We start from the raw sequence: 14,298 nt of genomic DNA, 5'->3' as shown, positions 1-14,298 counted from the left end.
TCTCTGGGACAATTTTATTGCAAAAGATATAGCAACTTGTATTGATAAGCTAAAAATAGCTTGCATATGTTACAGAAGTTCTGCTGCGTTCTTCAAACAAATATACCCCGAAACATTTATGAAGATTTGTAAGTTTGTTTCTCAATAAAGCAGTATTCAGAAACCTTTAATACATGGCAAATATTTTGATTGCTATGAAAGATAAAGGTTAAAAGGAGTATGTTCTGTGCTGATCCACTCCCTTGCTTTTGTTAATATAAGAGTGTATTCTTACAAGTTTTGAGGCTCATGCTTAAGTCTACAGTGTTTATGAATAGGACATCTAAGTTTAGATGAGAGTCGGATTAAACGTTAAACCACTTTCACACGTTGAAATCCAACAATTTCAAGGTCATCCCGAGAGGTTAATAAAAATGCATATTGGCAAACGAGTGCCATAGTTGTTCTGTAAGCTTAAGACAAACCATTTAAACAACAACAAACTCCAAAATGCCCTTTGTAAATGCTTGAGACAGAAGATAGTTGTGCAACTTCCCTGTGAAAGAGCATTTGAAAGCTCAGTGACATTGCTTAAAGTTTAAGCTTTCAGAAGAAACGAAAATGTGTATCCTAAAGGACGTGTATGGCTCTAACTGTTCCTGATGTCTCGGCTGTCTGCGCTGTGCTTTCAGCAGAGGGGAGTCCCTGCAGAGCACCAGTCTTCCATGCTGCAAGGATACCACCAGTATGGAAAACAATATGTGGTGGTAAGCTGTTGCATTAAAAATTAAACCACAATATTAAGAGTAGCTAAAAGTTAAGACTTAGGCCTTTTTCTCAGCTAGCATTTGAGATTTGTCGAGCCCATATAATGTCTCTTGTTGACCAAGAAAGATGCTTTCAGCAGAATGATAGGGAGGTGGGTCAGGACACGGTGGGATATCAGGGGTTGCTCTGCTTCTGCCTAACTCTATGCTTAATCGGTTATGTTTTTCAAGCCAAGAGGCTATTGCTGTGAAAGTGCAGCAGCAGAGATTAGTGTTTAAAAATTCTACATACAAATATATTTTATGTCTTTGTTTTGCTTTTTTTTGGAAGTTGGCAGTGCCCTGTGTCTTCTCTCTGGGTAGCATTATTATATTGATGATGTTCGGTTGAAGGTGGAACTGAATATTTCTAAGAGGAAGATCTGAACCTTCTCTGTGTAAAACCATTGTTTCATCCAGGATTGGTTTTGATAATCTCTTGAGAGGACCCTATCCTGGCTTATGTTACCACACCAGGGAGATCAAGCAGAATCTCCCATTCTCATTAGTCATTTAATCATCTGCATTATGCTTGCTTCGCTGGTGACTTTTGAGCTACTTCAGTCATACTTCCAAACACAACAATTTCAGAGACTGCTACTTTTGTTGACAAAAAGGAGTCTCCCTTATGGCAATTTACTTCAGTTAATTTTTTTATGTGACTAACAAACATCCTGGGTGATGGTGTTTATTAAAACAATGAGGGCTATTAAAAGTCTAATTTGTAAGATGTGAAGTTTGAGTTTTAATTTCTTCCCATTTCCTGTTAGTTTCACAAGCCTGATGCGGTGTGGCTGTAATTGCCGTAAGGTGCATGAACACGCACGTTTTTATTGGCTCTGAAACCCCATCCCTTTCCTTTGATAACTGCTTAATGAACATGTTTTCTTAAATTGTACTGGATGGAAACATAACCAGCAACTGCTGCTTCCGAATTCAAGTGCAGTTCTTTTGACCTTCTTAATATGCCACTCCTCCCTTACTGACTAGTGATATGGATAGTTCTTCACTTAAGAAACAACCACATGTTTTGAATAATCCAGGGCTGTAGTAGGTTCATTTTGAAATCAATCCGTAAAACAGAAGTCAATCCCAAATTTGGGAGAGGGTGTCTGTAAATGCTTGAAATGCTGCTTTTCCCATGATTAATACAGAACTCAAGATGATTCCCTCTTAAATCCTGTTAATGGCTCTTGAATAGCTCTCTTCACACTAGAGACTGCTGAAAGCTGTTCTGAACTGTGGTTTAATGATAGAGCAGTGGGTCTTAAATGCACTTCTGACTGCGAGCAACTTAAACCCACAATTTTCTCAAAGTCGTCTCTGGGTGGTAGCTCTGCTGCAGGCCTTGAGCCGCACAAGAGGAGAGCAAGTGAGCTAAGGGGACAAGACACTTCTCAAAATCAAATATTAATGCAGTGCTGCAGGAACCGGAATCTAGTCTCCTACATGTTGGCTGCTTTGTGGATCTGGGGCTTTACTGGGGTTGACTAATGGCTGTAGGGTCCCAGAGCTTAGCCTGACTTTTTCCTCTTGCTTGCTTTCCAGTCTCTGGGTTTGGATAAATCTCAACGCTTGAGTTAACAGTAGCTAAAGCTTAACCTGTTGGTAAAACAGCTGTACAGAGAGTGCCTGCTCTTAAGAAGGTACTCAAATTTGAGTGGGGCGCCCCCAAAAAAACAAACAAACAAACAAACAAAAAAACCAAAAAACAAGTGTCTGGTGTCTCAGCCCTGACCTGGGTGCTGACCGTTGGGCAGTGCCATGCAGAGGTGCTTCTGCCACAGCAGCTAAGCAGCGTGGCTGCTCCCTCAAAGGACCTGGCCATTTGGGGAAGCAGGTGGTCCATTTTAAGGAGCCTGTGTGTGCCCAAAGGTAAGACTCGGGCAAGCCGGGCCTCTCTGCTGGAAGCAGCTTTTCAAACAGATCCAGTTATTTCCTCCAAGTTTACTGCCTCGTTTGCTAACCATCCAAATCAGAGTTTCTGAAGCCTGCAAGGAGAGGGGGAAAAGAAAAAAAGGAAAAAAAAATCAACAGTCTACACAGCGCGTTATCATGCATAGGGACAGAGCTGCAATCAACCTTGCTGACTGGAAAGCGCTAAGGAAAAACACCTCCAGTGTTTCTTGAACCGAGGGCTGGCATTACTCCTGTGGCACTTGGCGTGCCTTCAGCATGGCGCCTGAGGGTTCCGCCTTGCTTGAGTCCATCAGTTCCGTGGCTGGGAATTAAATTCTGTGCAAATGTTTTGGATGAGCTGATTAACAAAGCAGTAGAGGTTGTCAAATTCATCCACAAAGAAGGAATGCTCCGTATCGGGGTCTGTTGCAATGGCTTCCAGTTCATCTTGGGCTGCCCAAGCAACTCCAATGGAGTAAGCTATAACTCCTGGAAACAAAGCCAGAGTTTAGAATGAACATAAGTTATCATTGCTTAAATTTTATTTAAGACCAATACTGCAAACATAGTTTCCAGGCCACAAAAATGTGGGCAGTGAGTTGCAATTCTCTCTCTCTCTCTCTGTATAAAAATGGCATTTTTCAAATTGGAGAAAAGGCCTAGTTTGTGCTTTGGAATTGCCTTTTGCCAACAGCAAAAAGGCTTAAACAATAGTAAAGCTCTAGGTGTGGGTCTGAACAACAGGATCCTGAACAACAGGTTCTTGCTCCAATGCAAATGTCTTACAATTGTGTTGGAAGATGTATGATTACCCTGCCTGGAAAGCCAAAGGAGGCTTCATGTGTTACTAAAACAGAAGAAATCCCCTGAGATCTCCAACATATAGCTGCATTTTGCTAGATTTATGTGTGTGGGGTTTTTTTTGTTAAGGTCCTCATTCACATTTTAAATAGACGCTGGTTTCGCTTAGAGCAAGGTGAGACCCCAGGGTTAGGTGCTACTTTTCCTTCCTAAAGTTCCATCTGGTGCCTTCAAATCATAGCAGACTGTATTTCTCCGGCCTGGATAAATGGTGAGGCACTCAGGAGGAGCAGCTAACGATAGAATAGCTTACCGTTTTGGTGAGCGGCCATGGCTGGCACTCTGACATCGTCATAAGACCTGCCATCTGTAATGAGAATCATGATCTTTCTTTTGTTGGGTTTGGATTTGCTGAACAGCTGCTCTGAGGCGTAGCTGATAGCTGCTCCCGTGCTGGTTCCACCACTCCAGTAACTGATCCTTTTAATAGCACTCAGCACATCCTGCTTTGTGCTGTACTTGTCAAAGCTGAACTCCAGCCTTTGCTCGTAGGTATACTGAACAGCTCCGATGCGGGTGTCGGTGTCCGAAATCTCGAACTCTTTGCTGATGTTGGCTACAAACTGCAGGACTGTGCGGAAGTTGCTGGTGCCGACGCTGCTGGAGCCATCGATGACAAAACCAATGTCGGCTGAATTGAGGCACGTCTTGCTGCAAGCCAGCCGATCGGTGTCACAGACCCGCTTCACCAAGGGCTGGACCAGCCTGTGTAGGCTGAACCAGCTGGGCACGTTGATGGAATAGAAACCATTTGTCCTGCACACTGCCTGCAAGGCAACAGAAGGACAAATGCAATGGAAATTCAGTCTGCCTGTTTCAGCTGGGGTATGTAGCTAAATTGTAAATAGAGGCTCCTGGAAAGAGCAATGCTGGAGTCTGAAGCAGCCTCTCCTCCAGTCACCATCTGCTTCCCTGGGAAGTGACATCAGTGTAACATCACAGATACTTGTGTAACGAGCCAGTTTTTCCTGCCCTTTTTTTTTTTTTTTAAAGCTGTGGGATGGAGCTAATGCTATAGTAGTGAAAGAAATATAATAAGAAAGTTTGCCACCTGTCAAGCTTTTTTAGATAAGTTATATTGTTTGCAGAGAAAGCATCCAAATCACAGAGCTGCTGTTAGCGTGGCTCCAGTGGGCATTATGGGAGCCTGTGTGTTTGCCAGGTGGCAACTTCAGCTCCCATCATTCAGGGTAACAAGGGAAGTTTTGCCTGGTAACAAACCCTACTACCTTGAACTGAAACCTGGGACTGAAGTTAGGTTATCCTTAGCTCATACCCTTCTAAGCAGAAAAAAACCCAGGCAATTTTGGTGAAAATGCAAAAACCCTGTAAATGTTCCCTGTTGCGCTGGCTCTGCCAAATAGTTAAAAAAAACCCAAACAAAAAAACCCCCGACCACATTCATTTTTATAACTGAATACTTCTAGGGAGCAGATCTGTGGAAGCTTCTATAGGGTTAGTGGGAGTCAGGTGAGTGTGGGTACGAAGTAAGAGTGACACAGAAGAGGGAGTGGGAGAACTCAAGCATGGCTCAGGGAAGTGATGGGGACAGGCTGGATCAAATTGTCCTTGGCTTTAGGGCCTTTTAAATGCTAATGCCTCAGGTCTCTGTGTAAGAATATTTTGTTAAGCAGGATTTGTCAATCAACTTTTTGTGCGTGTGTCTGAGTGTTTTAAAATATGGAGGTGCTGCTTTCCTGGTGCCTGGTCTTGACTTGGGTAAAGCCTAACAGTTCCAAGGGAGTTCCGTTTCCCATCTGATGGCTTCTCACCATATCCTTGTCTCTTACTGTCTTGCTGCCATATTAGTGTTACAACGCAGCAGTGTCAAGCCACTGTTCCCTCTTTAGCTTCCTGTTCTGAGCCCACTCTACTCCTGCTTCTGTCATGTCCCCGGCAGGTTTGCAGAGACTCACTGTAGCTTTGCCCTTTTAAAAACTTTAAATGCAAATGAGACTACAAACCAATTAAATGCTGACCCAGGTGTAGTGCAGCTCTCTGGAGCAGCTCGGAAACTCATGGGACATTATTTCATAGGAGAGTGACACAGCTCAGATGGGAATCTGTTTTCTGAAAATACCAGATAACCCTACTTGCTGAGCCCAGCCTGGTCTGGCACTTGGTAGATACCTCCTGCTATAACTGGGTGCCAGCTTGCCCTGAAGTGCAGTTGAGCAGGCAGCTACCGTTAGTGCCAAATACAAATCGTTCAAGGCTTGCGTTCTCTGGTTTTGCTGCACATGGCAGGGATTTACTCTGTTCCCAAAGCTACTGTGAAGTCCATAGCAGCAGAAACAAATAATAGAAAAATAATCTGCATCAGATCAACAGTGGAAGCAAAATGTGTGTTATCCGGTATAGATGAACAACTGTGGTGTGCCTGTGTTGGGAGTGTCCCAACATTTGCATGTATGGGACCTGTTTGTAAATGCAACACTGCCTTAGGTTGACAGGGCTCCTCAGCCTTTGCTGTGTGGGAGATGCACAGCAGGGAGCTCGTGGAAAGCTCAGGCTGCAATTGTGCTTTGTCATGCTACCGTATTTTGGAAAACCTCTCATCTCAGCATGACTGCACGTTTGTGCCAATGTTTAGTCAGTAAAAAGCCATTTCCTCCATGATGCACCTGGTTCAAACCAGAACTTAGTACTGACTTCATCCCCTTTCTGACTTCAGCATCACTGCCTGGCTCTTTGTACAGGACACCTCAAGACAGTATAAGCAGGACAAAGAAATAACTGTAAGTGGTAAGAAGGAAAGGGAAAGGCCCTGAATGAAACAGCCTGGAAAACAGTCAGAGCCAAGATCCTGGCCGGAGCCCAGCCCAGTAAGTACCTTGTCCACAAAGTTTGGTTCGATAATGTTCTGCTGCTCACTTTCAGCAGCTGCTTCAATAGTGACAAAGAAAATGTTGATCCCTGATTCTCTGGCCAGCCTGGAGGCTCCCTCCACTCGGTCAGTCGGCCACCCATCCACCATCACTACAACCACGTTGGGTGCTCCACCTCGATTTCCATTAGCATCCGAAAAAAAGTTTTTGTTAACAAATGAAAGTGCCTTCCCTGGAATAAAAGAGGAAATGAGGATGAATTACAAGTCTGGAAGCCCTCTGCCTGGAAATATCTCACAAAATGGTAGGCAGAGGGCTGATTCAAGTGTTGGAACCCTGCTGAGAGCTGAGGAAAGCTGTTGCTGTGGCTGTGCGAGCAGGAGGGGAGGTCGCTGCTGTCAGTGCCAGTACCTCCTGAGCCCTTCTGCATGGAACCCCATCTGCCCCACCCCACCCCGCCATGCCCCAGAGGGTCTAGGGGTGACAAGTTGGGTTAGCAACCCCTGGTGGGGCCTGCACACAAGGAGAAAGGTAAATCCTATCCACTTGTGATGGACTCACAGCACCCTGGACCAAAGCAGGCAGGTCACGGTGGGAGCGGTACCCCTCGCCAGCCCTGCCCTAGCACTGAGCACCATTCAGTCACAGCCTCCATACCTGGTGAGGAGGTGTGGGCTTGCTACAGCCCAGGCTCTGGAGCCCTCCCCAAGCTGAGGACCCACAAGCAGTCCCATCACCTACCAACATTGGAAAGTCCACCCTTCTGTGGGATTTTCTCAATTGCATTTCTTAGATCTTTGGAATTAGCATAAGTTCTTAAGTTAAATTCTGTGGAAGGGTCATCGCTAAAAGAAGAAATGAGAACAATTGTCAGTTTTTTGCTTCACATGCAACAACGCAAAAGCTGTAGGACTTCTCTGTGCTAACCAGCTCCTGAGTGTGAACTGGAACGAGACCTTTAGTATGCATCAGCCGCAGAGCTACATCTCCCAGAGTGTGCAGTCATGCTCCATAGGAGTAGCTGCACGAGAAGCTCTTACCCGTACTGAACGATGCCCATCAGAGGACCAGCGCTGCCAATGCCAAGGGCCTGAGCCATGTTACTGAGGAACTGCTTCTGGAGCTGAAAGCGGCGTCTACCAATGCTCCAGCTCCCATCCATCAAGAAGGACAAATCAATCTTGCAATCTGAGGAGAGACACAGAAACACAGAAAACATTTTTAGTACTTTCTGGTGGCTGTGCTTCTTGTGAGGAGCAAATGCCTAAGAGGTTATATCCAGGGACTAGTCCTGCTGCGTAAGCTGTACCAAAAAGCCTTTGACAAGGACAAGTCACAGCTGGGGGCTCAACTCTGTCCCACTCATTGGTAGGAAATTCCAAACAATGTGGTCCTTGGAACGATTGTCTCCCATACAACATCCCAACCTGGCTGGGTGACAGAAGGGCAATAAGATGTACCCAGATGCCAGTTAGGGGGCTAGGGAGGAGAGGTCCCTGAGGGAGGACCAGGCTGGCTCATGTCCTGTGCCCACAGAGCTGTGGCTTGGGCTCAGCCCACTTTATTCACAGCCTAGAGGGAATGAGAGTTTGTAAAGCCAACATGACCCTTGGATTTTGTGGTTGGCCACCTGCAGAGAACAGACTGCAGGATTTCCTAGGTTAAGCTTTTGAGAGCTTAATTGATGTAATAGATGTAATAGCTGTAACAGGAACAGTTCTTCACATACTGTGTTAATGCTGCTCAGAAGGGAGGGAATACCCACCCAGTTCCCTAAATGTGTGATGCTGGGATGTGCCTTGGGGCAAAGGACATTGTGGGGTCTCTTCAAGGAGCTGCTGATGTCAATCCTGGCAACTCTGCGCTTCTGAATGGGAACCGTTCGGCAGCTTCATTCTAGGCTGGAGTTAACATTGGGGGATGGTGATTTCACCTGGTATGTTCAGACTAAGCAGGGGCTCTTCTCGCATGTAGCTGTAGGCTTTTACCTGTGTGTGCAGCAGCAGCAGTGCACTGTTGTGTGCTGCCTCTCTGGGCTGAAAGCAACATTCTAGAAAGGCTACACCTGCACCCAGACAAACTCTTCCCTCCAATTACACATATGAACCTTATCTTTGTGCTTCTGTGAATGCTATTCTCATCACTGTCAGCCAGCTTTTACATCTCTGCAAGTTAATGGTAAAACATTCACCGGTTGGACAGCGACCAGGAGTGGGATCAAAATTTGGCTTAACTAGAGCACTAATTAACATTTTCCCCCTCCGGCGTCCGGGTCATCTCCATCTCTTGATGTCCCTCTGATGATGCCTTTTACCAATCAGACTGTCCAAAATAGTGTGTTTTAATTATTAGGTAGCCCGAAGGCTACAAAGCGCCAATTGTTCCTACTGGCTTACGCAACTGCCTCCCATCTCATTACCTTCAATTTTTTTCTCCCGTAGCTGTCTGTTTTTCTAATTTTAATAATGCTGAATTATAGAAGCGTGACTGAGAACCGTGTTCATTCACAGCAGATCATGAGGCGAGGCCGGGACCCACAACAAATATCTCAATTAACAGCCAAGCTTTCCTGAATTTCCTGTCCCTCAAAGGGAGCTATACCACACAGTGCATATGTGGCAAGTGGGGAGTTTGTTAGCCAGCAGGGTCCAGGCATGCAAAGTTTTACATATGCTTGTATACTTTCTGGGGAGGATTCAGACAGCAGGAGTATTTTGGTGCTGGGACATTAGCCTTTGCTCTTGCAGAGTCCCACTAAAGGTGCTCTGTAGGGAGCTGAGCACTTTCTGATTTGTAGGGAGGCAAGATCTGAATTATAGCTTTTATGGTCCTAGAGGTATCGGTGGGATGAGAGTTTTGATTCTGGTGTACCTTATCTCAGTTCAACTGCTGGAAACACAGCTGAGCTTGCCTGTGTCTTTGCTACGCTGAGCTGTGCTTTCCTGCAGCGCAATTGGGTCTGTAGGGCAGATCCTTCCCCTTTTCATCTTTCCCTTATTTCTGATCAGTTTTAGGTGTATTTGGCATCTTTTATAGAGAAAAAAAAGCTTTTAAGGATTAGGAGGAGCGCCTGAGAACATATAGACGTTTGGGTTTAGCAGTTACTATAAAGAGCCCTTGAAATACCAGTTCTGCGAGAGACAGCGTTCTGCTGCTGGAGGATGGGCAAGAGAAGACCACGGTGCCAGTGGGAGGGTAAAGCCCCCTCTCCAGGGCAACTTCCCGTAAGGAGGCGGCAGATGACCCCATCTCTCCACCCAGAGCTTACTCTCTCTTTCTCCTTCTACTCTGGTCCCGCCTGAAGATGAGTTAATGGGCAAATCTGCCTTTAATTATAAAGGGCTGTAGAACATTTCTTTTTCAGAGCAGGGGACCCTATGTCTCCATCCCTGGACTGAGGGATCCTTGATGCTCCCTCTGCATCCACTCTCTCCTTGCCGCGGCAGGTGCTGGGTCCCTTTCTCAGGTGGTTTCATTCCTTCCCACCCACGGCTGTGGTAAGGGTGTCTGCACTCAGCATAGCCATGGGAGCCTCCTGTGGTCAGCAGGGCTTGTTCATCTAACCCTGGCCGCAATGCATTGGTTTGCTGTCCTCCACCATCGAAGTCCCTGAGTGAAGCTCTGCACCCCAGGAATGCAGAGCTGATGCTGCCCAGGAAGAGGTAGCGGTGAGCAGCCACCATCTCCCTGCCCAGGTAAGCTAAATCTTGGCTGTTATTTCCTTCCCTGTAGAAGCAACAACCAATTACATGTATGAGGGGGGGTTGGTGGAGAGTACTTACTCTTCCTCTGCAAGTGAAAAATGCATTCTTCAAATTTCTTGGACTTTCTTGAAAACTTACCTTTTGCTATTTAATTTGAATCCATTCTAGCAATGTGTGATTAATAAAATGGTATTATTTAATTATGAAATTAATTCTGAAGTACATACTTGGGTTCCCCTGGGAGGTGGATTCCAGTGGCTTTGGATTCCATTCTTCCTTTGAACTGAAGCCTAGAGAGAGGAAGGAAAGGCTCCATCAGTGTGTGCTCAGTGGCTGCCCTCCCTCTGGAAGGAAGCAGGCAATGGGGTGGCTGCAGAGTCCCCCCTGGCCTGAGGATTGATGTAGGAGGTAAATGAGGACAGGGAGCACATCCTTGGAGCTTACCTTTTTCCACCTGCATCACTTCTAGGATAAAACAAGAGGGGAGGCATTTCTAAAAGTGCCACCAAAACCTGTCCAAGCACCAACTTTGACTCCTCTTTGCAAGTCAGTTTCCTCACTGCAAGGGCTTGAGTAGCATGCACAAGTAGAGGGTTCCTTAGGTGCAGAGGCTGATGGCCATGATGTGGGGTGGTGACCCCCCAGCACTTTGCCCCTGAAAGAACCAGCATAGCCACCCCCTGGCTTGCTGTGCTTCACCCATGCTTTACAATGAGCTGCATAATGTCTGAAGCAGATGAGTGACAGATTTAGCAGGTTGTTTATCTGTCTGGGGAAGAAGGCACAGGCATCAACTCACCCTACCGTGTTACAGTTGGGGAAGCAATTCAAGCCACAGCTCCTCAGGTGCTCCTGGAGGACTGGGTTATTTTGGAAAGCACAAAAGAAACAGGGTAAATGGTGGCAGAGAGCTATGGTCAAGTCACTGGTAAGAGTCTCGCTAGTCACTAGTGGATTTTAGCTGAGGGCCTACTGAGATATTTGGGTGGTAGCTGCTTTGGGAATGTGAGTTTACGTCCTTGTGAGATGCACTGACTCACAGGGCGTCATCAGGCTGGTGTCAGAAGGTTTGAAAATGCTGAACTTCACTTATTACTTGAATGTCTGGTGAGAGTCTCTGACAGTACAGCATCTCCCTCCCAAGTGAGGGCAAAGAGCTGTTTCTTTTCAATACAGCATGATAAGATTAAGGGGCTTTAGCTGTGATAATCCTCAGAAGAGACAGCAATGATCAGACAAGCCCCAAACCGAGCACTCATCAAGGAAGCAGTTGGTCAGAAGAACAGGAGAATGGTTTATTTTTGTAAACTGCATATTAACAAGGAAGACTTCCTTAGACCTTCATCACCAAATAAGTTGAGGAAAGACTACAAGACTTCAGAGAGACAATAAAAATATATTTTTTGAAAGCGTGAGCTTTATATAGAAAAAAAGATGACAAAATACTAGGTGCCACAGTGTTTGTCTCTCCACAGCAGCCAGCCATGAGCAAGCCAAGCATGAAAGCATCAGTGTATGTAAAGAGAGTGTAGGCGGCAAAGGGACATTAGTAAAGGTCACCATGTAAATATGATGGGAGATGTAACAGCTCTGAGCACATGCATCGCCTAAGCTGGTTGCTGAAGATATTAATGACCAAGCCATAATAATGCAGACAAGAGCCCAGAAAATGGGGGGAAATTCCAGCTCCAGCTCCATCCATCACCACTCCTATTTCCATTCCAGCTATGCCTAATGATCTGCCCCTCTTAAGGGGCAAATACAACTACTTTGAGTCCTTCCTCCTGCATGCTGAAAGCTGCGCATAGTTTTGGGTCAGGGGCCAAGTTTTTATTAATTCTGAGTATGCAGTACCTAATGGAAAGCTGACCTGATCCCCTACCGGGAGGCTATAGCACACTTCATCATCCTTGAGGAACAGAAAGGTTGCTTTGGGTTCTTGTTTTTTATTCAGCTGCCAGTGAAGAAAGTTTCCGCTGCAGGGATTGAACAGACCTGCTATCAGCAGCACTGTGTGATTTCCCTCTGCTTTGCTCATCCCCAGGCATCTGCTGTTGCCTGTCACTAGAGGCAGGATGCTAAGCTAGCTGCAACACTGGGTTTGGCCTTGTACAGGAGCCCACGTGGTCACGTGTGAATGAAATAGGTAAAGAGCACAAAGATTGGCCCTACTTCATTTAGGACAAGAGCTAGTGATTTCTTTGCGTGTTTTCTTTGCGAGTTTCCCTGGCTATGACTGGCCGGGTTAGGACAGTGCCAGGACTGGTGCTGCTTTTTGTCACTGCACATGCGGTGCCCTGTGGTGCCAGCAGCCCCACTGCCTGCAGCCTCCCTGTGCTCCTACCCAAGCTTTGGAACAGATACTTTCTGGGCAGGGCATAGGGTCTCTCCACCCATCCTGCCACTGGCTCTTGTGCCCAAAATGCCTCACCCCACAGTCAGTGGAGCTGGCCCTCTCCTGCCAGAGCAGGCTGGGGAGCCAGGCTGCAGCTGGCTTTGTCCCTCCTGGCTGGAGCTGTTGGCTTGTTGGCTCTTGTCTTGCCCCTCTTCTGCACACCTGGGATGAGTTCCCAGGCAAGCAACAGGAGAGAGGGGCCTCCTGAGGGCAAGCGCACACCATCAGGAGCCATTTGGATGGGGTAAAACAGCAACTGGGGGAGGCAGAGTGGCGATGTTGGGCAGGGCAGCACTGCCTGAGGCTGGTCACTGGCTCCTGACTGCAGAAAAGTGACATTTTTGGAACAGGGTGGTGCAAAACAGCTCTGTCCAGTGACATCTGCTGCAGCAAACATTTCTGACCTGTCTCAAGTCTGAAAGTCTTGCTGCCAGGGACCAAATCTGCCTCTGTCCTAAGGAAGGACACGAGGCAAATCCTGTACAGATGCAGTTGCTGCTCCTGAGAGATAAACATTCTGCCACACTGAGGAGTGTTTTAACTGAGAATACTCGATGGGAGCAAACCTATCGGCTGCAGGCATGGAGAGGCACAAGCGGCCCCAGGTGCAAGCAGCAGTGGCACAGGGAGATGAAACAAGACAGGGTTAGAGGAGGAGGTGAATTTTGGGCTTAGGCTGGTGTATGTCCATGGCTGCTCCTTGGATAAATGTGAAGGAGGGTGGTTTAGCAGCCAGGCAAAGTAAAGCAAAGGAGCAAGAGCTGCAGGACAACGCTTTGAAGGAAGTCGCCACGGCATCAAGTGTTTCTTGCAGGCTGAGGCTGGGCTGCACACTTGTGCCTGGTGACCCTGCAGCTCCACCAGCAGCCATGGCCTCCCAAACCTGGGAGAGGAAAAGCTTGCCAGAATGATTTGGCAACGCCCCCTCTTTGCCCTTGCCTCGCCTGTGTGTAAATGCCTGTGGGCATTTACATGCCCACATCCATGTGCCATGGATGCTTTCAGGTGGTGCAAACAAGCCCCAGCACCCAAAGGCAGAGCCCTCCTCTTGCCAGGCACCCATCTGCCTGCTCCTGCCCTGCTACCAGCCCCTGTGCCTGCCCGATGTCAGTGGGTTGCAAGAAGGGGAAAAAAGCAAAGTGAAACTGGGAAGAAAGAAAAAGATTAATGATGGTCTGGACCAGCTCCCTGATGCAGCGCACCCTCTGGCCACATAGGTCCCTGGGCAGAGGGTGGCTGGGAGGCTCAATGGCTCTTTTCACTGGCAGCACTGGCTTATGGTGGGTTTTTCTGATGCAGAAGTTATGGGTGACATGAGAGAGACAGACAAAGGAAGCAATGACTTGGACTTGTACATTGCCTCTGTTTGTCAGCCACATGGATGATTGTGGTTTTTTCTTTAAAACCTGAAATAGTCAGCAGCTTGCCCTCCTGACTGTGTATGTTCCAGTACAGGCTTTAATTACATGGGCACATAACAGTTCCTCAGCAATAGACCAAAGCCATGCTTCATCCTGCAGCTTGCACACCACATACCTCACAATGTGGCAGCTTGGTATCACATGTGTGCAGCTCCCCCCACTTGCCTTATTTGCAGAACAGAAAGTAGGTGGATTTAACACCCTAGTGAAATTAGATATTAACATGTGCCATTCATTTTAGCAATTAAACTGTTTAGGGAAGCTAATTCATAGCTATCTACCTCATTCATTTATCTGCATCCAATAAAATCTGTATTCCTTACCCAGGCATACAGCTGACATTAGCTTTATCACTATGGAAAACCCAAGTGTAGGCAGTGCAGCACTTCTCATTTTCATTTGCAG

The 14,298-nt window shown here is 46.8% G+C and overlaps 1 protein-coding gene across 2 annotated transcripts in view; it reads right to left on the bottom strand.

Annotated features, from left to right (window-relative positions):
- The window catches only part of VIT (vitrin), a 57,565-nt gene continuing 43,267 nt past the window's right edge, over window positions 1–14,298 (bottom strand). For both annotated transcript variants that reach the window (XM_064445868.1, XM_064445870.1), the window contains 6 exons: window positions 10,305–10,367; window positions 7,414–7,561; window positions 7,115–7,218; window positions 6,379–6,605; window positions 3,799–4,312; window positions 1–3,173 (listed from right to left, as the gene is read on the bottom strand). In XM_064445868.1, the coding sequence (XP_064301938.1) occupies window positions 2,995–3,173; window positions 3,799–4,312; window positions 6,379–6,605; window positions 7,115–7,218; window positions 7,414–7,561; window positions 10,305–10,367 (1,235 nt within the window). In that variant the 3' untranslated portion in view covers window positions 1–2,994. The remainder of the gene's footprint in view (window positions 3,174–3,798; window positions 4,313–6,378; window positions 6,606–7,114; window positions 7,219–7,413; window positions 7,562–10,304; window positions 10,368–14,298) is intronic.

Source organism: Phalacrocorax carbo, chromosome 3 (assembly GCF_963921805.1).
Source record: "Phalacrocorax carbo chromosome 3, bPhaCar2.1, whole genome shotgun sequence".
NCBI lineage: Eukaryota > Metazoa > Chordata > Aves > Suliformes > Phalacrocoracidae > Phalacrocorax > Phalacrocorax carbo.
Note: the sequence above shows the minus strand (reverse complement) of the source record. Positions and strands in the feature narration are given on the sequence as shown.